The sequence below is a fragment of the Beta vulgaris genome, chromosome 7 (genome assembly GCF_026745355.1).
Source record: "Beta vulgaris subsp. vulgaris cultivar EL10 chromosome 7, EL10.2, whole genome shotgun sequence".
In the NCBI taxonomy this organism is placed as follows: domain Eukaryota; kingdom Viridiplantae; phylum Streptophyta; class Magnoliopsida; order Caryophyllales; family Amaranthaceae; genus Beta; species Beta vulgaris.
In genome coordinates this window covers 35,072,523-35,099,023 of record NC_079208.1, presented here as the reverse complement: position 1 = coordinate 35,099,023, position 26,501 = coordinate 35,072,523, and the positions used below count along the sequence as shown (strand labels likewise).

The 26,501-nt window shown below is 34.7% G+C and overlaps 1 protein-coding gene across 6 annotated transcripts; it reads right to left on the bottom strand.

Moving 5' to 3' along the window:
• Positions 1-92: 92 nt before the first annotated feature.
• On the bottom strand, positions 93-17,040 carry LOC104899198 (glutathione gamma-glutamylcysteinyltransferase 3). Of its 6 annotated transcripts, XR_790919.3 has the most exons (9): positions 16,644-17,039; positions 12,518-12,674; positions 11,767-12,005; positions 7,143-7,306; positions 3,168-3,219; positions 2,591-2,818; positions 1,994-2,503; positions 999-1,102; positions 93-682 (listed from the first exon to the last, which is right to left on the bottom strand). XR_790919.3 is itself a non-coding variant. In XM_010686347.3 (8 exons), the coding sequence occupies exons 1-8, from the start codon at positions 16,875-16,877 to the stop codon at positions 641-643; spliced, it is 1,626 nt and encodes a 541-aa protein (XP_010684649.1). In that variant the 5' UTR covers positions 16,878-17,039; the 3' UTR covers positions 93-640. The 6 variants fall into 6 exon arrangements, 5 of the variants coding, with proteins under 5 accessions (XP_010684649.1, XP_048503935.1, XP_048503934.1 ...); XM_010686347.3 differs by lacking the exon at positions 999-1,102; XM_048647978.2 differs by lacking the exons at positions 93-682; positions 999-1,102 and adding an exon at positions 16,251-16,351 and having other exon boundaries at positions 1,676-2,503; positions 16,644-16,779.
• Positions 17,041-26,501: the final 9,461 nt, after the last annotated feature.

The window sequence follows — 26,501 nt, the reverse complement described above, 5'->3', positions numbered from 1 at the left end:
TACACACAACACACCCAAATAGTGTCCACATGAGCTACATGCTGCATGTGAACGAACATGACAGACGAGAAGACACCACCAACCAGCAAACGGCATGTAAGGTGCATTCGACAGTATGAGCACATGACAAGGGAACAGGGATTACAGGTACTCTCATGAGCATGAACAAGCTCATTCTAATGCCAGCAACTGAAAAGTCCGGATCAATTAGATGAAACATTGCTATTACCGCTTGATCTTTCTAAAGGTAGATAAATTGTTATGAGCTTTAGAATTTTCCATAGAACTAGAATTCTATTTTCATACTACAACATGCTCAGACCCACGGAAGCTCATCTGCTGGCAAGATAAATGAATTTCACTGCATTCATCAACAAAGCTGACAAGTGCCAGTAAGAAAAACAGGAGTGATTACTAATTTAACATTTTCTGTACCAATGTCTTGTACTTCGCACAGAATTTTCTCATCTGCTAATTTATGTGATTGGAGAATGATCATACATATCAGTATTCAGCAACTTCGAAAAAGGCAGAATTCATCAAACCTCTCCTTTTCGAGCAAACTAACAGTTGTTTTAGATGGTAATTAGAAAGAAGCACCAGTAGTTGTCAGTCATATCATGCTGAAGAATAGCAGACATCAGCGACAAAGAAAATGTAGCTGCTTTCCTAAATGCAATATCTGCAACAAATCATAACCACATATAATTGCTGAGGCTGCCTACATAGGCCTTGGGAACATTAGATAGTACATTAAGGTTCACAAACAACACTGTACATCATCAGCACATGCCAAAATAGATGATAAAATGGATGGATAACTTTATATGTCAGAATTACCAATAGAAATTCACGAAGTCTAAAGAAAATATATTTATTATTGAGCTTCAGCTCATGGGGATTCAGGCATTTAGCCTCTAATAGCATATTGCTTTGACATCACTACATCACTATCAAATATCCGAAACTAAGGTGCACCAAAACAAACAAGAACTCACATAATTTTGCAGAGTACGAGTGGGAGAAGATGGATCTGAGAAGGGGACATGTCCAGCTTCAACAAAGGTATATTTCTTTTCTATTGATAACAATCAAGGCTTACCTGTGAAAGCGATAAAAATCAACATTGATGATTCTAACTTTTACTCATCTTCCCAATTACTACTTCTAAAAAGTAGCAATAAGCCAATAATCCCAAATTATTGGGGAACCTCATCAAAACAATTTGAAGTATTATATTTACTATGTATAACAGACTCAAGAAAACTAAATGAAGAAACACAGAATTTAAGAATTCAGATCACTAGGAAAGGTTCCATATTCACACTGAATAATCAGAAGTTGGGATTATCTTGAAAAGATAGTGAAAATTAATTTAATCATGTCAGTTTCCTTTTCCTTATACTGTTTGGCTTTTATCTTTCAAAACTTGAACTTCAGTTACAAGTTACAACACATAATTTCTTGAGCGTAGTCCTTCTCCAGAACAAACAGAATAGTATTTTCTGAAGTAGCACAGAAGTTGCTAGTGTCATTGCATAACTCCTCCTTAATACTCCCTCTATTTCTAGGTGAATCTCAGTTAGAAATTTCTTTGTTTTTCTTGTTTCATAAAATTTCATAGAGGAGAGTTCAGACTGGTTACAGACCCACAAAGAATTGATCCCACAACCAATTGGTAACAAAAGGAGTACTTATTTTCTCTCCTCTTCATCAATGTGAAATGACTCACATATGCACAACTCATAATAGTGCCACCCTACAATGTTAATATAATTTAATTTGCTGTCAAATTTTCCTAATTTGCCATTGCATTTAATGTATCAACTACTCCGAACTCATAGTTCCAACTCACAAGTCTAGATAATTCTATCTCTAGTAATATTTCCACAATATTTCTGGTAGAAACGAGTCGTCACAGTTCCAACTACTTTTAAGTGTTTCAAGGGAATATAAAAAGCACATACCACCTCTCTTGCAAAATTGTAGTTACCTCTTGTTGTAGTAAGCATGGGAGATTGTTGGTGGATACTATACCACAAAAATCTTCTCGGAGTCTTTCATCTTTAAGAGAATGCCACGTATCAGGAGGCAAGGTTAATATTAATACGGTTAGAACATCAAACACTGAAGGGCTTTCCCTATTAGAAGTATTTGAAGCACAATCAGATGGGCTACCAGACTTCCTTTGACAGCACGGGACCAACATTTCTACTCCACACTCATAATCTCTCACAATCACTTTGCCAGAAACTACAGTCATAGACTCAGCATTGTCAAAGTCTGAGGATCTCAATTTTGTTGTTTTAGAGCAAGTTGCACTCCAAGAACCAACCTTGCCACACAAAACTTGAGCACCTTGACAGCACACTTCAGAAGCAATTTTGTCTAAAGAATCATGACCATCAAAAATTGCATTGTGCATGCAAGATGATCCAGATAAAAGCCATCTCGTAATGTGTTTAAATAGTTCAGTATCTCGCACTTGCTTCAACACCTCTTCCTGAAACCGAGAAGCGGGATAAATCATACAGAATGTAAAGGCAATAGGATTTGGTGAACATGGGCAAAGATAGGAGAGAAGTCTGACCTTGATCACCAGTCTGCTCCTTTCCTCTTCACTGACAAGTTTAATCCCATCCTCCTGTTTTCGAACTTCAGCAACCCAATTGAGGAGCTCACACAGGTTTGCAGGAGCTGATATAAAGATCACAGATAGCATATCCTGAATGTTACTAATTTCTTCAGAAGACAGAAGTTGTGGAATCTTTTTAGTCAAGTATTTAGCAGTAGTGTCCCAGCCATCATGACGACAACTCTGCAAAGAATCCAAATGCTCAGCTCCTCAAATGCTACAACAGATCAGATTAGTACCAAAAAGATCTAGAGAATAATGGATAACAGTGACTTTGAAAAAATTTATGATAGTCAAATTCTTTAAACCACAACGCACATTTGCCAAAACATGATTCCTCTCAATTATATTAGTTTGTACACAAAAGGAAAACGAATATATAAATCTACTTTGATGGACACAATGAAAAAAAGCTCATGTCAAAGTACCTACATGTAATATGCACAAAGTTCATTATTCATGTTGTAAAAAGGGGGGAAAAGTATCAGAAGTTTCATGAAAGATGTTCTCAAAAAAGATGAAAAAAAATTACCAGAGTATAAAGAATTGAAGGTGCCCTTTGAAGCTTCGATAGAAGAATAAACCTGACAACAATATAATTTAACAATTAAATAAAATCTCAAACCCTTAAATCAAGCAAAATCAATTTAAATCTCAACAATAATGAAAAAGCTATATATAAAAGAAAAAAACCCTCTCCCTTTTACTAGTTTTTATCAGGTTAGGCTGAAGAACTCCAGGAGGGTGGGTAGAGAATGGTAAAGAAAAATCCATAAATACTGTCTCAATAATCCAAGGATAGTTCAAACCGAAATATCAAAAGTAAGATTTATATTCCCCCGACCACCCCCCCCCCATCTAAACCCCTCGTAGGTACTTATAGTCCAACAACAAATGTATGTTTCTTTTGAGGATATGTATAAATAGAAGTAGATTTGTCTAGTAGGAATTCTTTTCATTATAGGATTCCTAAAATAGCTTGTACTATATATTGTGATAACCTAATGAGAATACACAACTTTTAAGCCTTGATCTGATTTTACATGGTATAGGAGCCAAAAGGCTAAACTTTTTTCACTCACGTATCCCGCTTGCCGCAGGTTTCGTTTTCATCTCTCCAGCCGCTGGATTGTGGCTGCCGTTTATTTTCTCCTCCATGTCCTGCGAGGACAGCCCCCCACTACTGCCCCCTCCTCCCCCACAAACTTCCCTACCACCGCCCCAAATCAACATCAATTCCCCATTTTACCTTGCTTCTGATAGCCCTGGTGATTTCATCACCCCTATGCGCCTCAAACTTACAATTATGATGATTGGGCCGCTGATATTCAGATGGCGCTCAAAGCTCATAGAAAATATGGATTTCTTGATGGCACAATAATCGAGGATACGCCTCTCTACACTATGGTCGATTGGGTAACTGTTAATGCAATGCTTATTTCATGGATCACCAATGCCATTGCACCCGAGGTAAAATCCACTTTTTCTAAGTTTCGCGATGCTCATCGTCTTTGGGCTTACTTAAAAACTCATTTTGCGTTGGTGAATGTCCCTCGAATTAATCAGCTTAAATATGCTATTGCTAAATGTGAACAGCCTAAATCCATGTATGTTCCAACATATTATGGCAAACTTCATACTTTGTGGGAGGAATTGTTTAAAGATGAACCTTTAATTACATGTTTTTGTTGCTCTAACTGTGATGTTGGTTCTCGTTATGAACTTGCCGTGATGAACAAAAATTACATGATTTTTTGATAGGTAATCTCTCTAAGCTTTCTCTCTCTAGAATCCTTACTGGATATCAGCTGACTTGAGCGTCGGAGGGGGTTTCCTCACAATCACCCCGAAGGTAGCTCACGTTTGTTCTTTTGTAGATCATCACTCCCGGATAACCCCCATTACTGACGGACACCTCTTGGGTCCGCCACCATTTCACAACCGAAACAGCTTCTATTCGATCCAATATTTTATCTTCCGACCCTCTTCCATCACTTGACCGTGCTTATCACTTGGCGGTTCAAGATGAAAGAGTTGGGTCGTCGTCTCTTCCGGTTGATAAGACCACCGATATGCTGGGTTTTGCTGTCTAATCCAACACGGGTCGGGGCCGGGGTTGTAGTGAGTGCCCTATGTGTACTCATTGTCACAAGGTGAGGTACGACGTGTCGAGTGTTGGGTACTTCATGAATGTTCTAATTGCAAAAAGCATGGCCATGATGTTAGTACTTGTTATGAGGTTGTTGGTTATCCGAATGGTTGGCAAGGTACCAAAACCAAGACTCATGGCTCTTGGCCTTCTTCTTCTAGTCTTGGTCGTGGCTCGGCCAAGGCCAACGCCACACCACCTCCCGCTGCCGCAAGTGTTGCTGCCATCACAAGCACTTCTTCGAGTTCTCTTCTCCACAAATCAACAGAAAGCTCTTGATGGGTATATTGTTAATGCTAAGATTTCGGATGACCGCTTCAGTGGTATGTTTTCTTCTTCCCCTTAGATTATTGATATCGGTGCTTCTCATCACATTAGGGGCGAAAAACCGTGGTTATTTGATTTAGTTGAGGTTTTCTATTGTCCTGTTCTTCCAAATGGATCAATAGTGGCTGCTACTCACACGGGTTCAATGTGTTTGTCTAATTCCATTACACTCACAAACCTCTCTTTGTTCCTATTGATAGCGATAATTCAGTTTAATATCCCCAGTGGTTTATACTTCCTATTGAGGCTAATAAGGTTTTCCTTGTTTTTACCCATTATGTTTTCTTCTCGTTCGTTTAGTACCTTTTATAAAACATCAACAACAAAGCCTTAGTCCCAAAATGATTTGGGGTCGGCTAACATGAATCCCCGTAGGAAATCGTCATCGTGATCAATGAAATAAGAAAAGAGCGGAGAGTTAAAAAAGAATAAACAAGGAAGAGGGAGAAAGTGGAATTAATAAAAGTAAAATAAGGAGAAAAAAAATTAAATGAAAATAATATAAGGGGTAAGAAAAATAAGTTTGGTTAAAAACGAAAAATGTAAGGATAGATGAACAAAATAAATACATTTGAAAATATCATATAAAAGAGAGCCAAAAAAAGACGGAGAGAGAAAAAACAGCTTTGTAGGCAAAACAAATGAAAAGGTTAGAGAAAACCTTAAGAAAGGGAAGATGTAAAGAATGTTCAATGCAAAAGGTTTGCAAAATGCAAGAAGAAACTATGAGCGGTCAAAAGGGAAGATATATAAAGTCAAGACAAGCCGTCAACATATATTCTCTCCCTCCACTCTGCCTATCCAACGCCATATTTTCCTCAATCCCAAGTAGACTCATATCATTCTTAATCAGCTTCATCCTAAGTTTTCTTAGGTCTTCCCCTACCCCTTACAACTCTATCACTTTGCCATTCTTCCAGCAATCTAGCCTCCTAACCGAGGCATAACCTGGTCTCTCTCTTACCTGTTCAAACCATCTTAAATGATTTTTCATCATCTTAAACACGATCGGTGTATCCCCTACTTTCTTCCTAATAATCTCATTCCTTAATCGATCCTTTCTTGTATGCCCACACATCCAACGTAATATAAACATATTTCACACAATAAATTTAACTTCCCCTCTTGTATTGTTCCTCAAAACTATCAATAAGTATTAGAGGGTAGAACTTTTTAAAGAAATTTTGTTGAGTTAGATTTTGAGTAAGATGATTGATGTTGAGAAACTCAAACAACGTTACTCAACTCAAATGTTCAACAAAAAATTCTATACAAAGAATGGAGATCTTTATCAAGGCTGAGGTTTAGAGAGTGAGGTCTTAGACTTTGAAGTCACACCAACAAATGACAAGAATGAAGTAGTCCTAAGACTATTTCTGGATTTGATAAAATTGATTTTGAAAGAAAAGGAAATTAGCACTCTTGTTGTCAAGTTATTACATTGTGGTCTTTGCCCTGATGAATACAACGGTGCTGTGGGGTGCAAAATTGCATTGATGAACAGAATATTGCAACAAAATCGTTAATTTTTCTTTTTCCAAATTTAGTTTAAACAAAAAAAAAGGTTTAGAAAGCACCTCAGCCTTGTCATTTATGGATGCAACTTAATGGAACACTCCTATGACATAGAGGCAGTGCTATAGACAGAAGTTCCTTGACCAGAGGAACAGCTCAGTTCTTTACTATATTAATGACTCGTTCCTTACACGTGAAACCTAGGAACAACCTAATGTTGCTAATGTTTTTAACAGCTTGAATACTTTGCATTATGTTGGACTCAACATTTTCCTTTGCTTCAAGATTAATTTTCCCCCCTTTAGAAATCTTTACGCTCTTTACAAACCAAAGAATGGAAATTGAGAAAGCCACTTTTCTGAGTTATGTTTTGGCCCAACCAAACACCCTTACCGTCTTACGACATGACTTCTGACGAAGAGAGCCAAATGAAAAAGTGATCTAATAAAGAATCTCCAACAATTTTGTATGTTATGACAGCAAACAAATAGTTATCAAGCAAGTATGTGTCCATACCCCCTGTAAAGTCCAGTAGCTTCATCAATTGTGTTCATAGCATCCCAAAGAAGTGTGAGGGGTACCCAGTGAGGAGGGTACTTGAATCGAGCAACATCCAAAATGAGAACCATATCTTTACCAGCATGATAACCACCAATTGGCGAAAAATGACCACTTCCTGTCTGCCAAAACAGAAGCAAGAAATGCCATTCTTTTACGAGGTTCAGCATGAAGTCAGAAGTAAACTCTACGAAGGTGGCCAAACGTATGGTGGTGTATTTCCTCCAACTTTTCTTATAAGGAGTCAAAGAAAGGAAAACTAAATATACATTAGAATACATGCAGCCTTATGTGGAGGTTACTGTTGTTGAATAATTTTTGGCCAAGGTTAAAATATTGGACAACAATAAGCTCCAAACAAGGCTGCATGTCGATTGGTGTACATGCAATATTCCCTTTATCAACATTCTATTTATAGTTTATATACTAGAATGTAGAATATCATGGTAGGTAAAAACATTTTAATACATGTTGACATACACAATACATGTTGACATACACAACACATGTAGACAGTATAAGTTCCCCTAAAGTTAGTTGACCACAGGTCACATGGAACATACATTTGATACCTCATGTAAAAAACATATCGGGGGAAAACAGAGCCAACTAGCCAAGTATCCATCTTACAGTTAGACTTGAAGCAGACCAAGATTCTAAGATATCTGACAACAGGCAGAATTTCCATTAGTAACAAACATCACAGTATGAGATCATTGTTAGCACACCCTTTATTAATGGTTGATTGATCCACATTATTAGACGTTATTGCTAAGAACTAATATTGTAGGATGAGGGTCTTTTAGATATTATCTCTTTAGTTTACTTGGGAAATAAGTTGGATTGTTTGTTAGGAAACTATTATAAATATAGAGCCACATAGAAGGTGAAGGGCATGTTGAAAATAGAGGAGAATTTGGGTGAGCTTTTAAGAGTTCAATTGGGAGACCATCAAGCCCCTCGAGAGCTTGAATATCTTTACATTTTGTTATATTTTCAGTTGTTAATCAATCAAAGTTCATCTTCCACCCTTAATTTCTCCATTTTTAGCACTTATAATATGTCCAAGCTCAGTTGATTTTAGCAGTCATCTGCATCATCTTGTGATGATAGTGCTATGAATTAACATAGCTTGGACACCATTAATAGCATAGATTAAGAAAGAATAGAAGATTTGATTTATAAACTGAAATTACAGCAATAAAAAGGATAATTACAAGCTTCAAGAGGCTTGATCTCTCCCAATTGAACTCTTAAAAGCTCACTCAATTTTCTTAACAATTTTCAACATACTTTTCTCTCTAATTAACCTTATATATAGAGTAATTTCTTTAACACAACTAACTGTTATAAATGCTACAAAGACGTTACAAGGGTCACAAATTTGACTACTAGAAACAACAATAAACAATCTTCTAGGCGCGATACGCTTTCCCAAAAGCAATATTCTAACCCTTACTTTGAGCACAGGTTCCACGGATTTCACTCTCGAGATACAAAGAAAAAACAACGATGATCACCCTCACTATGATAATCGTTAAATGAGAATAAGTGTGTGAAAGAATTCGATGTAATGAACAATGAACTTGTGCTTTTCAATAGAGAGAGTTTTCTCTTGTTGCTTTCATAAACATGAATAGGATAATGAATTAGAGTCATTTGAAACACAGGAACATCTGGTATTATATGACAAATAATCGTCACAAACCAACCGAAGAGACGCGAAATAAGCCAGCGCAGAGGAGGAGTTGGCGCTCCTCTCTAGAGCGGGAGCTCCAAGCAGGAGCCGGCGCTCCTCGCGCACTTTTGTCAGTTTTTCGTGTTCTTAAAATTACTGTCAAATCTGATCGTCGCTCTAAACCGAGCGACGCTCCTTCAGTAATAAATACATTAATGAACTCTATAACTCATGTTGATTCGGGTCACGCCACCATAACCATTGCGACTCAAAATCACGTGACATGAAACCAATACATCTAATACTCTAAATCTCCAACACTAACTAGCTTATTTCCCAAGCTAACTAATGTAAATAATACCTAAATTATCCTTCCGTCCAATATGGATTCATAGCATTACTGGTCGCCCAAACTTCCACCTTGTCCTCAAGGTAGATAGTAATCAGCGCTGAATTCCCGGCCTCGCCAGCATTTGACAGTGTCTTGTCGAAAATTGATGTCCGGCTTCCATTGGCATTCAAGCTCTTCATTGGTGAGTGTTGTAGGTAAATGGAAGTTGACATAGAAGAGTAGAAAGTTATGGTTGAGGTGGGAGGAAAAGATAGAAACATAATTTTAAATTTGGTGAGGGAAAGTCGGGTTTGATGGTTTGGGTGTAGAAATATAAGCTGGAGAAGTGAGTTTAGTTTTAGATGCAAGGTTCTCAAAAGTGGGTTTAAAATTTGGTGGCAGTTTGGGCTTAAGGGAAAGAAATTGGGAAATGAAAAAATGGGAAGAGAGATTAAGTTTGGACCGAGTAAAATCAGAGGGGTAATTGGGTTTCAGAATTGGAGGGGGAAAGTGGGTTTAGAATTAGGGTGTGCTTTTTGACAAAAGGAATAAGGCATATGCCTTTTTGGTGTGCAGTCACTTGCTTTTAGCAATTTTACAAAAAAGCCCTTACTAGTGTCTTCCCTAATTGGCTTCTTCTCCAAGCCAACCATGCTCCTCTTACGCTCATCGTCTGGAGAGTTCTGCAACAAGACCCAATGTAAGCGCCACCCTTCTTCACCACCAAAATCTTCGCCGGACAAGAAATTTGAACCTTCGCTGGTAGTTTGTTCCGGAAAATCTCCTCTAACTCGCCCCCCTACAGCAGTAGCTTCAGCTCCCCTCACGTAACTTCCAAAATCGCCACTACCACTAGAGAAACCTGGACCACAACCTGACCCACAACCTACACTTCTTCCTTCATTTTCTCTTCCTCCTTTTCGCCTACTAGTGACTCCACTTGTCCCACTACCTGATCTACCACCGGTATGACAACCTTGACCACCGCCTAAAGCACCTTCCCCATATCCGTTTCTCATAGGCTCTTCTACTACTTCGGTTTCTTCTTCACGTGGCTGTGGAAAGTCATTGGTGGTTGTTTTCACTGCCTCTTTCCTATTCTCTGGTCTGGTTTGAAGGTTACTCAACAATTGTTTTCCATTAATTTCTCCTCCTACCACAACAGTCAAGCCACCTAAATAAGCACCAGAACCACTTTTTAATCCCTTAACTATTTCAAACCCTTGACTAACACTCACGTTTAACAACTTCTTTTCTTCCGGTTGAACGACATTCGTTTTCACCACCTCCATTCCTTTCTCTAGATCTAATTGCCATGAAACCGTCGATGTCGAACCAAAATATCGCCACGAGGTCCTTCAGTTGTTTCTACTCATTCGAACCACCGTTGCACGTCTCCCACAAGAGTCATGGTGGCAGCCTTTAACTTTGCTGAGTCATCCAACTGGAAAAAATGGAAGATGTCCTGATTCCTTCCATTGAACTCTGAAAGTTGAAGCTCTCTTCGAATCCTCCTCTCTTCTTCGAGATCTGAAAATCCTCGATCTCTCTTGTGTTTGATGTATGCGAACTCCTCATTGATCCACATTTGCATCTGTTTTTGCTGCAGTTCTTCCGGCGAACTCCATTGCATATTATTTTTTTTTTGGTAAAAATCAAAAATTGAAAATCAGCAAATCTCCCTCAATTGTCTCTGATACCATTTGCTATGAATTAACATAGCTTTGACACCATTAATAGCATAGATTAAGGAAGACATAGAAGATTTGATTTATAAACCGAAATTACAGCAATAATAATAACAAGCTTTCGAGAGGCTTGATTCTCTCCTAATTGAACTCTTAAAGCTCACCCAATTTTCTTAACAATTTTCAACATACTTTTCTCTCTCTAGTTAACCTTATATATAGAGTAATTTCTTTAACACAACTACCTAGCTTATTCCCCAAGCTAACTAATGTAAATAATATCTAAATTACCCTTCCCTCTAATATGGATTCACAGCAGATAGCTACCCTCTGATAAACTACATTTGATTCAAGGAATCTGACGAAAAGAGAAAGTGCCTTGAAAGTTGTATGCAATGATGAACTTTCAAGAAATAATATATGTCCTACATTCAGCAAACACGGCAAAGAAATCTTATTCAAAAAATTGACTCTAAAGAATTGAATAAAAAACATAAAAGTGCCAATTTAAACTGTTAAGAGAATCAAAGATTTCTAGAAATATATATATTCTCTTTCATTTCTTTTTATTTTCAAGAGTAACACGACAAAATGTAGTAATGCTCATCGATTTTCAAGTTTAAAGTCCAAAGACGAAGTAGGATGTTTTAGGATGTCAACATAGTTTTGTCAATTTTATGCACATAAGGGAGTACTTAGGTAAAATTATATGCTTTTATGAGGGATGTCAATAAACAATTAAAAAAAAAAGACTCGCAGTAATAAATGGCCCAACTACTTTTGTGAGACCTGCTATGCTGTTTACTTCAATAAATCATGATTTTATCGAGCTACATGTACTTCAAAGTTCAAAATGTTTTCAAGAGACAATAAGGGATCCAATACCTGCTTTAGATATGCTCTGTGGTATGATACAATCATGTGACAATCCTCAGAAGAAGCACATGAGATTACATAGTTTCGGAAGTTGTCCATGGTGCTCTCATTTGTACGAAATGCTTCAACTTCTGCTCCATTACAATGAGCCAAACAAGCTACTTTGCAAAATGAGATACCACTAACCTTAACCTTCTCAAGAGGCTCACAACAATCCAGCATAGTATCATCAAACCATCTCCATGGACCTATTCATGTGAGATATAGAAAACAATTATAAAATGAAGAAAGTGAGTTCATATAAAAAAAATCATTTACAAGTTGAAAGAGGCTACATGAGCTGCAACTATCTTCGTCAAAACTTGATTTGGTTGTCAGAAATGACAGGATCATTAACAAATAGCAGTATAATGTTACCTGGCAAATAATCTCCTGGGCAGAAAAGCATAGACACTGACATAGCAGCTGTATCATCTCATGTTTTTTTTGAAGTAACACAGCTTGCCGTTCCCGAACACTAATAATATGCATCATGAGGAGAAACCTCATATGAAATAACATAGTCCTAAACTCCTAGCCACTGAAAATACTTTATTTCTGAATAACCTTAGCGACAATAGTAGCCATTAACTCATGTCACAGACCAATAATTGTAAGCAGATCAACACTTGGTAGCCATATAATTTATTTCAGTTGACTTGGAAAGTTGAAAGTAAGCACTCAATCATTCTATATGTCAGTTTTCAGATATGAAGATCACCTTTCCACTCTCTTCCAGGGTCAATTGCTAGTGCATTTAAGACCACGGCAAGAGCAGCTAGCCCACAATATGCTGGTTCTGATTGAGTCTGGTAATATGAAACCAACTTAAAGAAGCCTTCCATGTTTCCCTCCAGCAGAGCTTCAGCAAAGAGTTGCTGCAAATACAAACAACTTCTGACATGCAGCAATGAGAGAAAAAGATAAAAATTAAATTCTAAAGGCTACACGATAGATTCTAAGTAGAGACAGCCGACATTCTTTATGCTGAACACAAGTTTTTACCTATCAGTGTAATAAAAAAACCGTTAATTATGTCAGAGAGATACACCGCAGACTCCTTCACCATCCCAGAGTATCAAATTGATTCCAAACTCTCAATTCACTAAGAGCACAACCAATGGTTGCCCTATAGTTTGTGGTCATTAATTATTTTATTACTTCTTCACTCTTCCACCTACCCCACCATATTTCTCTCTCCTCCAATTCCTTCTTTGCTCCTCTTTTTCTTGGTCCATCATGAAGAGTTGGGCATCAGTTTTTGGCCAATTTTTTTCTCTCTCCTAATAAACTAATATTACTTTTATACTCTATCTCCTCATAACTCACAAGGAAGGCAACGGCTAGGAGTACTCTAAGGACTCAACTAACAACCTTAAAAGATTGCAACCAAGTGCTTCATCAGTATGTTATGCTTCTCAAAAGCATTATAGTAACTCCCTACATGGTAAATTGAGTGGCACTTAGGACTATATTATTCGGACATGGGACTCATAAGAGAAAAGTGCAAATCCAAGCATCAAACTTGTCTAGTAAATGGACATTTTCAACATTTTTGGCGTAATATTAGTGGCGAGTGTCCATACCTAAAACAAAGTGTCGAGTATGTGACATGGGTACTTAAGGTAAAAAGAAAGAGTATGAGTAACATAGCTCAGGGTATGTGCACATATTTTAAAGTAACCAGGACTCAAAATGACATAAATGCCCGAATCAAATATGCATTAATCGTCTCATTTAGCTATAGATCATTAATTAGCATAAAGGCAGAATTGGTATTTCAAAATGTTTTCCATTAGATTGCTAAAGTAATACTTCCTACACTCCAGATTAGTTGCAACATGCGGAAGGCACAAGTTTTTAGGTGCATGGGAAGATGAGATCAAAAAAGATAGAGATAGAGATAGAAATAAAGATAAATGAATAAAGGGACCACGTCTAAGGAGAGAAATACACAGAAACTAGTTTTTAGGTGCATGTGAAGATGAGATCAAAAGAGATAGAGATAGAGATAAAGATAAATGAATAAAGGGACCATGTCTAAGGAGAGAAATACACAGAAACTAGTTCTAAATAAAGTAATGTTGCAACTAATTTGAAACATTCAAATATAGAAAGTGTTGCAACTAATTTGGAACACATGAAGTACTTATTTGCAAATAGAAATTCTGCCCTTAAGTGAGACTTTTATGAATGGAGGAATTAGTCAATGCTTATGATAACAAGTTTACACATTTGGTAGACACCATTTGTTATAGTACATAACATGGTGACAAGAAGTCATGAGCTACTTTCCAAGATAGTGAGCAAATTAAGTCACTTGGAGGCGATGTTAAAAGGATATGAGAATCAAAATAGACCTCATGCTTCAAGAAGGTAACAATGTTTTCGTTTGAGTAGAAATCGTTGACTACTTAACTAGGTAAAAGTAGGATAAAAAACGGAGAAAACCTCTAAAGTCTAGTTAATGGAATATATGCCCAGTGATTGCATGTGGGTGTATCCTGTCATTAGGATTTTTTCACCACCAATTATTCCTCCTCTTTACCATTAATAACTCCATCTCGATCACCTTCTGTTCATTTCTACTACTTCCATCATATACTATTACTAGTTTACTAAACAATGGAATATCATCTAGCTCAACAACTAACACTGGAAAGCAAAACAACATGGAGGGATCTTCTCAACTAAGAAATAACAAAAAAAATGAAGGCCTAGAATAAAATGCAACAATGCATAAAAAAAGGACATAAGCAATCTCCCGTCCACATACATCCCAATTTCTTCTCTTACAAATTCAGCTCACATTCCAAGGAAACAGCCTAAGGGTGTATTCGCTTCACCTTCTTTTCTTGAACTTATCAGCACTAACTTCTTTGCACTGGGCTCATTAAAATTTATCTTAACTTATTATGACCAATATGAACTTATTGGAACCTATGTAAACTAATCTGAACTATTGGAACTTATGTAAACTAATCTGAACTTATTAGAACGCGCCCTAAACTAAAGTATAAGTACGCCTAATATTAGACACGACCTTCAAGGGAACATCATTCATAGTATGAAGTCACTTTGTCATATACCGTCACGTTTATTAGTTTTTTGAGAACAAAAATGGGCTCCATCTCTCGCTCTTTTATTTAAGCTTCATAAATATTAGATTGTAGACCGTCTTTCTCATCCAATTTGAGTTGTCCACAATGAAGGATTCTATAAGTACTATAAGCGGAATTTTATTAATCTAATTCATAAGTACTTAAAACAGGATCACATGCATATACAATCAAGGATAAAAAAAAGTTTATAATTAACCTTTGTAGCGTGAATTCAACAAAGCTTGTATACTTCGGATAAAGAACCCCAATTGTGATTCCTCTACTTGGTCCACCAACCCGGATCAACATTCCACCAATGCTAGTTGGAAGGAAAAAATTCTTCTTCTACTTTAATGGAATTTTACGTAACTTTTGAAAGAATAGGAGAGAGAAGAATAATAAGAGATATCTGATATATTTCTTTTACTGCCTAACCCGATATATAAATATATTTAGGTTAAAATAATTCCTTTTCTCCTCCTCTTAGCCGGCCACCCCTAGGGCCCTTATGGGCTCTAGGTTTCTTTCGTTGATCCAAGTATAATGTGTGACCTAATAAGGTCCATTATATTGGGCTTTGGGTTTATAATTTTCTAACCCAAAGGTCTATCGCATTATCTAGCAAGACGTATAGACGACCCAATTGAACGAATTTATTATTTCCATAATACGATCCATAATATAATTAGTAATTTGCATTTAAGTCGAGGACATAAATCCTTCAATCTCCCACTTAAATGTCTCGGACAATTGGGAGATTGAAGGATTTATGTCCTCGACTTAAATGCAATTACTAATTATATTATGGATCGTATTATGGAAATAATAAATTCGTTCAATTGGGTCGTTTATACGTCTTGCTAGAGAATGCTATAGAACTTTGGGTTAGAAAATTATAAACCCAAAGCCCAATATAATGGATCTTATTAGGTCACACATTATACTTGGATCAACGAAAGAAACCTAGAGGCCATAAGGGCCCTAGGGGTGGCCGGCTAAGAGGAGGAGAGAAAGGAATTATTTTAACCTAAATATATTTATATATCGGGTTAGGCAGTAAAAGAAATATATCAGATATCTCTTATTATTCTTCTCTCTCCTATTCTTTCAAAAGTTACGTAAAATTCCATTAAAGTAGAAGAAGAATTTTTTGGGGTTCTTTATCCGATTTATACAAGTTTTGTGGAATTCACGCTACAAAGGTTAATTCTAAACTTTTATGTGATCCTTGATTGTATATGCATGTGATCCTGTTTTAAGTACTTATAAATTAGATTTATGAAATTCCGCTTATAGTACTTATACAATCCTTCACACAAGACCAATTTGACCAAATAGGTTTTGTTTGCTTACCATTTGAAAATTCCAAAAATCAAGATTTTTGCTTCGAAGCCGCTTCCTCATATTCACAATAAAGCATGCTTGCTCCAGTCGAACACCTCATTTTTCATCACCTTATATCATATGCAACATTCTAAAATCAAGACTCAGCGAACTGATTAATCATAATCAACTAAACTACTTTTGCTAGTCAAATTGATAAAATTTCTCCATAGAACTACCATCCAAATAGGACAAAATTAACTCCTAGCATCGAAAACATTCGGGTTTTCAAACAATGGACCATATGTGGATACGCTGACCATCCATACAATATAACAGTCGGTAATTCAAGCAGATTAAACAATTAATAATCAGAATCAAGAAACAAGTAAATTGAGATTATCCAGGATAGAGAAATCTAACCTTGCCTTCCGAAGAAGCAAAGTCAATTGCTGGTGGCGAAGGAAGCGCCCTCCTATAAACACCAGCCACTGCCGCCATTAATTGACGCCCTTTAGCAGCAATTGAAGTCGGTGTTGATTTTCTAGTAGATTGAATTTGAAATTTGAAACAATTTAAGGTTTCAATTTGGGATTTAGGGTTTTCAAGAAATGGGAATTTGGGGGATATATTTCCAATTGTATTTTGTAACCTCATATGGATGGACACTTTTTCTTTTGTATGTTGTTTGATCAAGTTACATATGAATCGATGCCGGTCTGTTATTATTGGCGGGTATTATCTACCTAATTTTTTAAAATAAAGCAAGTCAATTTTTTTTGAGTTATCATCTAACTCTTTGTTTAGACCCGTTCAAAATTTACGGAGAGTTCAATTTATACTTTTATACTAATATCTATGGCGCTCTAAATCTAATACATACTATGGCTCTGTTTGGCGTTACTAGCTAAAAATAAACTGAAACTGATAAGTTAACTGAAACTGATAAGATAATGCTGAAACTGATAAGGTGCTGAAACTGTTAAGGTAACTGATTAGTTTAAGTGTTTGGCAAAATTAGTTGATTAAGTTGATAAATTGTTTTAGCAAAATTAGTTGTTGTCAAAATTTTGGAAAGATTTTCCAAAATTTCAGTCACCTGATTGTGAAAAGGTAAATTTCTTAACTTATCATTTAAGTCATTTTAGCCACCTGAAATTTTATTTTAGGTGCTCCCCAAACACTGCTAATTATTTTAGCACCTAAAATATGTTAGCACCTTATCATTTAAGGTAGCTAAAATGCTTCCCCAAACAGAGCCTATGGCTATTTTTAGTTCATCTGAAATGTTCTTATCTGAACTTATCTGATATGAGCTGAACTTATTTATTCTAATCTAATCTGATCTACAAGATCTTATCTTTTAGATTTTTCTCAATATATAAGAAAAAATATATTCATGTGGGGTCTTGTTTGATTCGTTTCAATGAGTACTTTATTAATATTCAATAATTATAATTTTTACTAATATGTAATGAAAGATATTTAATAATAATAATGATTTTTAAATATAAGCATGATCTGATCTGAACTGAACTGATCTGACCTGATCCGATCTGATCCGATCAGATCTGATCTGAACTTATTTTTTCTGATCGGATATGATCTGATCTGATTAGATCTGAAATAAGCAAAAATAAGGTGAACTGAACATAGCCTATATGTCTCTATCTATATCTATCTCTATTACATAAGGGAAGGGGGGACCTATGGTGTCCTCTTTTGAACTGACTATTTTGTCCTCCTTTCCTTATTAAATTACAAAAAGAATATCAATACCAAAATAGGGTTCAAGCAAAATCACCGAAAATTAAATTTCAACATCACTCACAAATCACTTGTATCAGGAAACTTTACAGATCACTCAAAGAATTGAGAAAATCACGTTGAAAAAATCATGCAAATCACTCACATAATAAAAAACTTTACAAAAAGCCTAAAATTAACTTACAAACTAAAACTAATATAGTAGAACGTCAATACGTATGAAATATTCACAAAATTCACTTACAAATCATTGTTCTCAAAAACCATTTACAATTACATAATCACAAATATTACATACTCAAAAAATTACATACTCACACATTTGTCCCACCGATTTTCGAACTTTCAAACAGGTACATAATTCTTTTAATCTTCAAAGTTATTTCACATTAGTCGACTGTTATGTAGTTGAAAAAATGTATAATAGCAATTAGTTGATTCGTTTTCATATAAAATCAGAAAACAAGATGTGTATGAAATTTGATTCATTTTCATATAAAGTAACAATTTTAGTTTTTTTTTTTATTAAAATTCTAATATAAAATTTTTGCCCAAAACTTTTGCAAAATATCCATGTTCAGTTAAAGGGGGTTTGTACTCTTCGGACCGTAAATACTATTCTCAATTAAGAGAGGTGAATAATAATTTGGCTTCCTCTCACAAACAAGGTTTAAGAATATTTTTGCAAAATTTTCCTTTTTTTTAGTACTTAGTAATAATTAGGCCTAAAAATGTCATCGCACGCATCGCGTGCATAAAAAACTAGTGTTATCTATGTATTTGAATATCTAATTATGTATTAGATATACTAATAGTCTAATACATACTAATTATGTATAATCTATAATTAGTATATCTAATCAAGTCAATACATACACCATGTTTCTTATTATACGATATCTATGTATTTGAACCTGTGGAACTTGCACGGGGAGTTATTATCTTACAAATATATGATATTTCCCATATTCACAGTATACATATTTATACATAATTAAATGACATATTAAAGAAATACAAATAATAACATAATAATATAGCTTATCTACTACATATAGATAAATAAAATCAAAGTTGATATATGTCATCCACATCGGTAAATAAAAATGAGTTACTCAACTTATTAAATACAACATATATATTTAATTTATATTTTATATTTTATATTTTATATTTAACTGCTCCTTGTGAAATTGAGATCAAGATTAGGGAACCAACTCAAAAACTTTCACTTTGGTATATAATGTATTTACTTAAGAAAAAAAAATCAATTACCCTCATAATTTATAGAAGAAATCGAACGATAAAAGAACATGAGTAACATAGAACTTAATTAAATATAGTTATAACTATTAACTTATGACATGAATAAGCCATTTTGGATTAAATAAATTTAATTTAATATATAGGTTATAATGTGTCAGTCCTAACTCCTAACTGTGGTAGGAAAGGATATCTATACACGATAATTATAATCTTATAAAAATATCTATAAAGTTATAGAGAAAATATCCTCGATATATTCTCTATTATTGTAGACATAAAATTGTGTCTCCCCATTGAATATCCTATGATGAAACATACCGTCATCATAATTGATAGAATTTGTGGGCACACGGAAGTTTTGATGGACCCGAATAGTATCATAAAATTGCATTTTTATTGATAATTAATTGTACAAGTGTGTTTGTGAGAGCTCATGTCTCTCATTCACCTTGGCAGAACCCTTTGTTTCTACCTTTCACTAGTAGAATAAATGCTTATTGCTGCGGTCAAAAAGTGGCCTATTGCAGCGATTTTGGCCGCGCAGCAATTAAGGGGGCAGCAATAGGTAATTAATATATTGCTGCGGTTTTAAACCGCGGCAATATTTGAACATATTGCTGCGGTTTCTAGGTAAAACCGCAGCAATATGTTTTTTTATTATTAAAATTATGAAACCTATTGTTGCGGTTTTTGCCCAAAACCGCGGCAGTAGGTCCAGGTACAAGCAAAAAAACTTTTTTTTTTTTTTTGCATTTTTTCATTAAATTTAAAAGGTAAAAATGTAGAAACATAAAAAAAAAACTACAAAAAGATCAAGCTGATAACTACAACATCAAAGCCATAAAGATTAAAAGTAGGAACATGAAATTGAATCACTGTATCTCTGTGAAGTACAATACACTCATCTAAAACTCGTGTATTACTAACACTCATTGTGCAGAAAACGAAAAATAAAATACATGGAGCCATATTACTTCTAAAAAATAATAACAACAAAACTCATGTATCACCAACAGAAAAAAAAAATCCAAAAATAAAACGAAAAAAACCGATAAAACCAAGTATCACCAACCGAAAAAATCCAAAAATAAAAACGAAAAAACCCAAAAATAAAAACGAAAAATGCAAAACAACAAGTATCACCAACCGATCGAAAAAAATCCAAAAATAAAAACGAAAAAAATCAAAAACCCGTGTAGTTTCCGACGAGAATAACAAAGACGAAGAAACGCGAACGACGGCGAATGATGGCCGGCGGATATACGAGAAAGAAGGTTCGATTTATGTTTCGTTTCCAGATATGAAGAACAGCCGAAGGAGCTTCGAACGGTGGACGAAGGATATACGAGAGAATCACAACCGACGAAGAAGTCAAGCGACGATGAGAAAGGAAGAGGAGTTTTTGTGTTTGGAGAAGGATGGCCGGCGAATCAGAGGAGTTCGTGTTTGGAGACGGATGGCCGGCGAATCTATAGAGTTTTTTTGTTTGGATATTCGTAGGAGTTAGGATGAGAGAGGAAGAGGAGAGAGAGGAAGAGGAGAGTGGGGAAAAGGAACGTTCAAAAAGAAAATGAGGAAAACCGCTGTTATGAACCCTAATTAGGTCGTGTGCTAATAAAAATAAATAAGACGCCTATTGCTGCGGGTGTTCAAAGAAACGCAAACAATATTATTTTTAATATTATTTTAATATATTACTGCGGTTTTTTCCCAAAACCGCAACAATATGTCTGGTCAAAAAGTCAACTTTTTTCAAAATTTTTCCATTCATACTATATTGCTGCGATTTTTTGTCGAAACTGCAGCAATATCTTTGTTTAGGAAAATTTGTCAGAAACCACCTTTTATAATCACTTTTTTGTGAGAAACCACCTTTTAAAAAAATTTGGTTAATTAGCCACCTTTTTTATTCTTTTTTTTGTTAGAAGCCACCACTTGCCGGAATTTGGCGTTAACCTTGATTTTCCGGCGTTGACCATCAGATTTTCGCCATTTTTTTTCCAGATTTTTCGCCATTTCTTCCACCTAAGATGTCAGGGGATGCGAGGGAGGTGATGGGCTTAGGGCTGGGAGGTTGGTGATGGTCGTGTGGGGTGTTTGCCGGCGGGTTGCGAGGGAGGAGGGGGGTTGCCGGGGATGCGAGGGGGGGAGGGGGGAGGGGGGAGAAAGATAAAGGGGAAAAATGGCGAAAATCTGATGGTCAACGTCGGAAAATCAAGGTCAATGCCGGATTCCGGCAAGTGGTGGCTTCCAACAAAAAAAAGAACAAAAAAGGTGGCTAATTAACCAAATTTTTTTAAAAGGTGGTTTCTCACAAAAAAAGTGATTATAAAAGGTGGTTTCTGACAAATTTTCCTATCTTTATTTTATATTTTATCTTTTCTTTTTACGTGATATATTGCTGCGTATGGGAAAAACCGCAGCAATACCACCGCAGCAATGATCAATTATTCTACTAGTGTTTCCTAATATCTTGTGTGGAGCTCACTTGTTTGGCTCCCTTTTCAACTCATGCACATAATACATATTTATAGTTGTTGTATCCTAACTTCTAGATTTTTCTCTCAAGTACAAATATTTTAGATTTTTCACAAGATAATTCTAGGTACACATTAGATATTTTTCTCACTTTTTTTTATCAAACATTTAGAATTTTCTAGATTAATCTCTAACACTCCTCCTTAATCTTAAAAATTCTTATACTTCATCATGCTTTTTCCAAAGGTCTCTTGAAAGTCTTGTTGATGCACTTGTCGTCAACTATCTCCAAACTTGATTCTTGAAATTTTCTCCTCGTTGGTGCCTACGTCACCAACCACCTTGATCTTCCATTTTCTTCTTTTCATATTGTTGATTATCACTTCTTTGTGGTGGTACTCTTGTTACCAACCATCCTACCTTTGTTTCTTCTTCACATTTTCTTGATCTTCAATGTTTTGTGTTGGTACCCATGTTATCAACTTACTCCCCCAAATATGAACATTTTCATTTTTCTTCTTCACATATATTTATCCAATTTGATTATTTCATTAATGCTCATGTCACCAATCATGTCTGTTAATGCCCATGTCATTAGCAAACTCCAAAATCTTTCTCTTGAACTTCTTTTTTTTTTTCTTCTTCTCCTTTATCTTTTCATTTTGTTTTTTTCTTCTTCTTTCCAACTATTGGTGCTCTTGTCACCAATATTCTCCCTTTTTTCATTCTTTCCTTTTCTTCCAATGCTAATTTCATTTGTTAATGTTCATGTCATCAACCATCCAACTTATCTTACATTTAATCTTCAACATTTCTCAAAAGTTATCTCATCCTTTCTTTTTCTCCATCATCATATTTTAATTTCCAAACATATCTTCCATTATTGTCTTCACCTAAAACTCTTTTATTTCATCTCCATACCTTTTGAATTATCTTCTTTGTAATTTAATTTGTATTAGATATTTACCTTGATTGTGCCCTCCAAGTCTCTTCTTACAAGCTTGATTTCCATCTCTCAGGCCTTTGATCTTCTTCGTAATCACTTTTGCGGCTCTGATACCATGATAGAATTTGTGGCGCACACGGAAGTTTTGATGGACCCAAATAGTATCATAAAATTGCTTTTCATTGATAATTAATTATACAAGTGTATTTGTGATAGCTCAGGTTTCTCATTCACCTTGGTAGAACCCTTTGTTTCTACCTTTCTTAATATCTTGTGTGGAGCTCACTTGTTTGGCTCCCTTTTCAACTCATGCACATAATACATATTTATAGTTGTTGTATCCTAGCTTCTAGATTTTCTTTCAAGTATAAATATTTTAGATTTTTCACAAGATAATTCTAGATACACATTAGATATCTTTCTCACATTTTTTTTATCAAACATTTAAAATTTTCTAGATTAATCTCTAACAATGATTGGTCCGGTCCAAAGGAAGAATAATTGAACGAACTAAGCCCATAACTTTTAAACATATAAAGTCTATTATTGGTTTAAAACAATCCGAAACCAATTTTAAATACACAATTAATTATTCTTGATAAATAATTATATTTTTTAATATTCTAATATTAAATAGTCTCGATAAATCAATTTTTAAATGATATTTCAAAAATCATATTTTTATTCCTAAAGACCGCTGATTTCATACTTTAAAGGATAAGATTTCATGAAGAATCAAAAGAATTTTAAAATGAGCAAAAAATCGAATTCTCAAAAACGTCAAACAAGTGTGCGAGACGCACGAGTTGTGCGCTAAGCGCACAACCGAGCATGCCATGCAAGGTCGTGCGCGGAGCGCAGGCTCCATGCGCATGACGCACATGTTGTTCTATGAAACCACACGACCTGTTCGTTTTATTTTCGGGTTCCTTTTCCTATATATAGCTGAATTATTCAAATGATTTTCCACATGCCTTTACACCCTATTCAGACGGTTTTACAACACTTCTAGACATAGTCTCTTATACTTAAATACATTCAAATACTCAAATTCTCTACAAACACATACAAACTCCATTCAAATTCATTCAAGCTTAAAGATTGCTCATTATGCAGATCGTTATACAAGACCTAGGCGACAAAGCTAAGGTATATAATTTCTGATGGTCAATTCCATTAATCTCTTGTTTTACTAACAATCTACTTGTCATGAAGTAGATTTTTAAATAATTAACGCTCTAATGTACATTTTTCTCTAGTCTCCCTTCTTTTAATATTTTTTCATTCTTTTATTTTATATTATTCATATTATGTCATATGCATGTTGTATGATTCAATGCTTTTCTTCCCACACATGTTTATTATTGCCAATCAAGACCTAAAAAATTAGACCTAAAGAATTGTTCTAACGTCTAATAAGATAATTGGACAATCTGATTAGGATCCCAGTAATTTTATTGCATAATAACATGTCACCAAAAATTGGTCTTTTGTTTGTTTAATGAACCGGCATAGATTAGTTTTAATTTATATTGCATCATCATATCATGTGATATTGTTTCTTTGCATAAAACCTGAACATGAATCGATATTAAGTAGAGGCCAAAAATAAACGAATTTGCTTTCTGACCTCATTCGTACCCTCACCCCCAAACCCAATATATGGTTCATTGACCATCAATGGAGTCATGACGGGAAAATCTACATTGGATAAGTTCCTAAATTGTCCCTATGATTTCCAATATCCAATTAGGTTTATGAGTCTTCTTTTAAAGAGTTGCTGGGAACTACTTCTATTTCAAAATATTTTTCAATAAAACATTTACAATGAGGTAGTCAAATATCCGCATAGGCGAATAAAAACACGCCTACAATCATTAAGCTATTTAGGACCATAAAACATATTTTCTCAATTGTGTAAAGTATGTGGAAGTTAGGCCGATGATGCATGTTATATGCACGAGATTTTTTTATGAAACAAAAAACATCCCTCACTACTTGCAAATGTCTTAAACCTAGGTTTTTAACCCGTGCAAAATGCACGAGAATTTTTTGTTTATAAATTTATGATATTATGATGTTTCCCCTAAAATTACGGTGAAAATACTTAACTCGTGAATCTATTAAAGTGATAAAAGTTATGAATATAAAATAATAAATATATAGATATAAGTTTGAAAAAGTAAATCTTAATATATTATTAATCAGATACAGGTTTTTCAAACCATGAGTGGTCAATTATAGCATTTCAATGGTCGAACTAAATGATTATTTATTTATTGAATAAAGAAAAAAATTTCACTCCATTATCTAATGTTGTTAACTTTGCTTGTTCACGGTATTGAATGCACACATTCTATCATGATTCTTTTTGTAATATACCTAACCAATAGATTCAAATATATCTTATATGATATTAATTTCAACAAAAACGGAGTATTAAAATGAAATTATACTAAAAAATTTCATTTAGCGAAGGAAGAAATACGTTATATATATCACCATCAATCATTAACTATCATCAATGCTTTTATATTATGAGAACAATTCTATCTAGAATTTTAAACTAATAACTTCTAATTTAAATTTTATGATCTTGTATTGAGAATAACTAAAATTGGATTATAACCTGTACATTATATAGTTTGATTTTTTAAAATAGGTAGAATCAATTCATTTTTTGATGGTAATATATTTTGTTGCAGATTACAGTCTTATCCACTTAATATAGCAAAGTACATAATATATTAATTGCAAATCAAACAAAGGATAATAGTTTCTTGTTTCAATAATTTACGTCTGTTGAACCCTAGTTTTGATAATGACAAAGAAACAAAGGAACAAACTAAGTAGTGAACTAATGAGTTATTTAAGTGTATGGTGTTTAAGGTATCAATAAAAGGAACTGGGAGAATACGAAGTCAAGGAAGAAGTCAAGAGAGGATTTCAAAGGCTAAGTAAGAAGTTTCTATGTTGATACTGGAGCAAGCATTGGATCAAGAAGAATAGAAGCTAGGCGTTTTATTTTCTAGTTCCAATGTAAAGGAACAAAGAAAGAATGGTAAGGAACAGTGGCAGTCTATTTGAGAATGAGAGTTTGTTCCTTTGTAAGGAACAAACTAAGTGGCACTAAACGAATATGTTAAAGGAACTTAGTTAATAAAAGGAACTAGACTTAGGCGTGCACATAATAACGGTTAAAAAGATATTGAGTAAGTCATGCCTAAATTATAGGAAATTAGTTATATCTAATTTCAAATGATAAAATCAGTTTTAAAAAGAAAATCTGTTTAGAAAAAGATTTTATTTTTCGGAAAAATAAGAAATAAATATCCGGTTGTTAGAAAGATTTTATTTAAAAGATATTATTTTCTTAAAGATTAAAAATTCAGTTTTAAAGATAAAAGAGTTTTTATAAAATGATTTTCGGATAAAGCTCAAGGAACTCCTATTACTTAGGAGTAATGGCTAAAATATCCACGTTCATTTTAAGTTCATGGGATCATGGGACATGATGTGAAACGTGTTCCTTAGGGGAAGGAACATCATGGGTTAATGGACTAAACATGTACTCTAGTTTTAATCCCACGTTCTTCATGATTAACACTATAAATATAGAAGTCTAGATAAGTTCCAAATTGTGTCTGACTAAGTAATTAAGTGAGTTTAACTAATTAAGTGTCAGTGCCTTCATTCTCTCATAATAGCCATTTGTTCTTTGCCTTCTTACTCTAATTCCACTAAGCTTATTTCGATCAATTGTATTTTGGTTTTTGGGGTAAGGGAACTTTGAGTGAAGTTCTGTAAGAGAGAGGCTTTGAGTG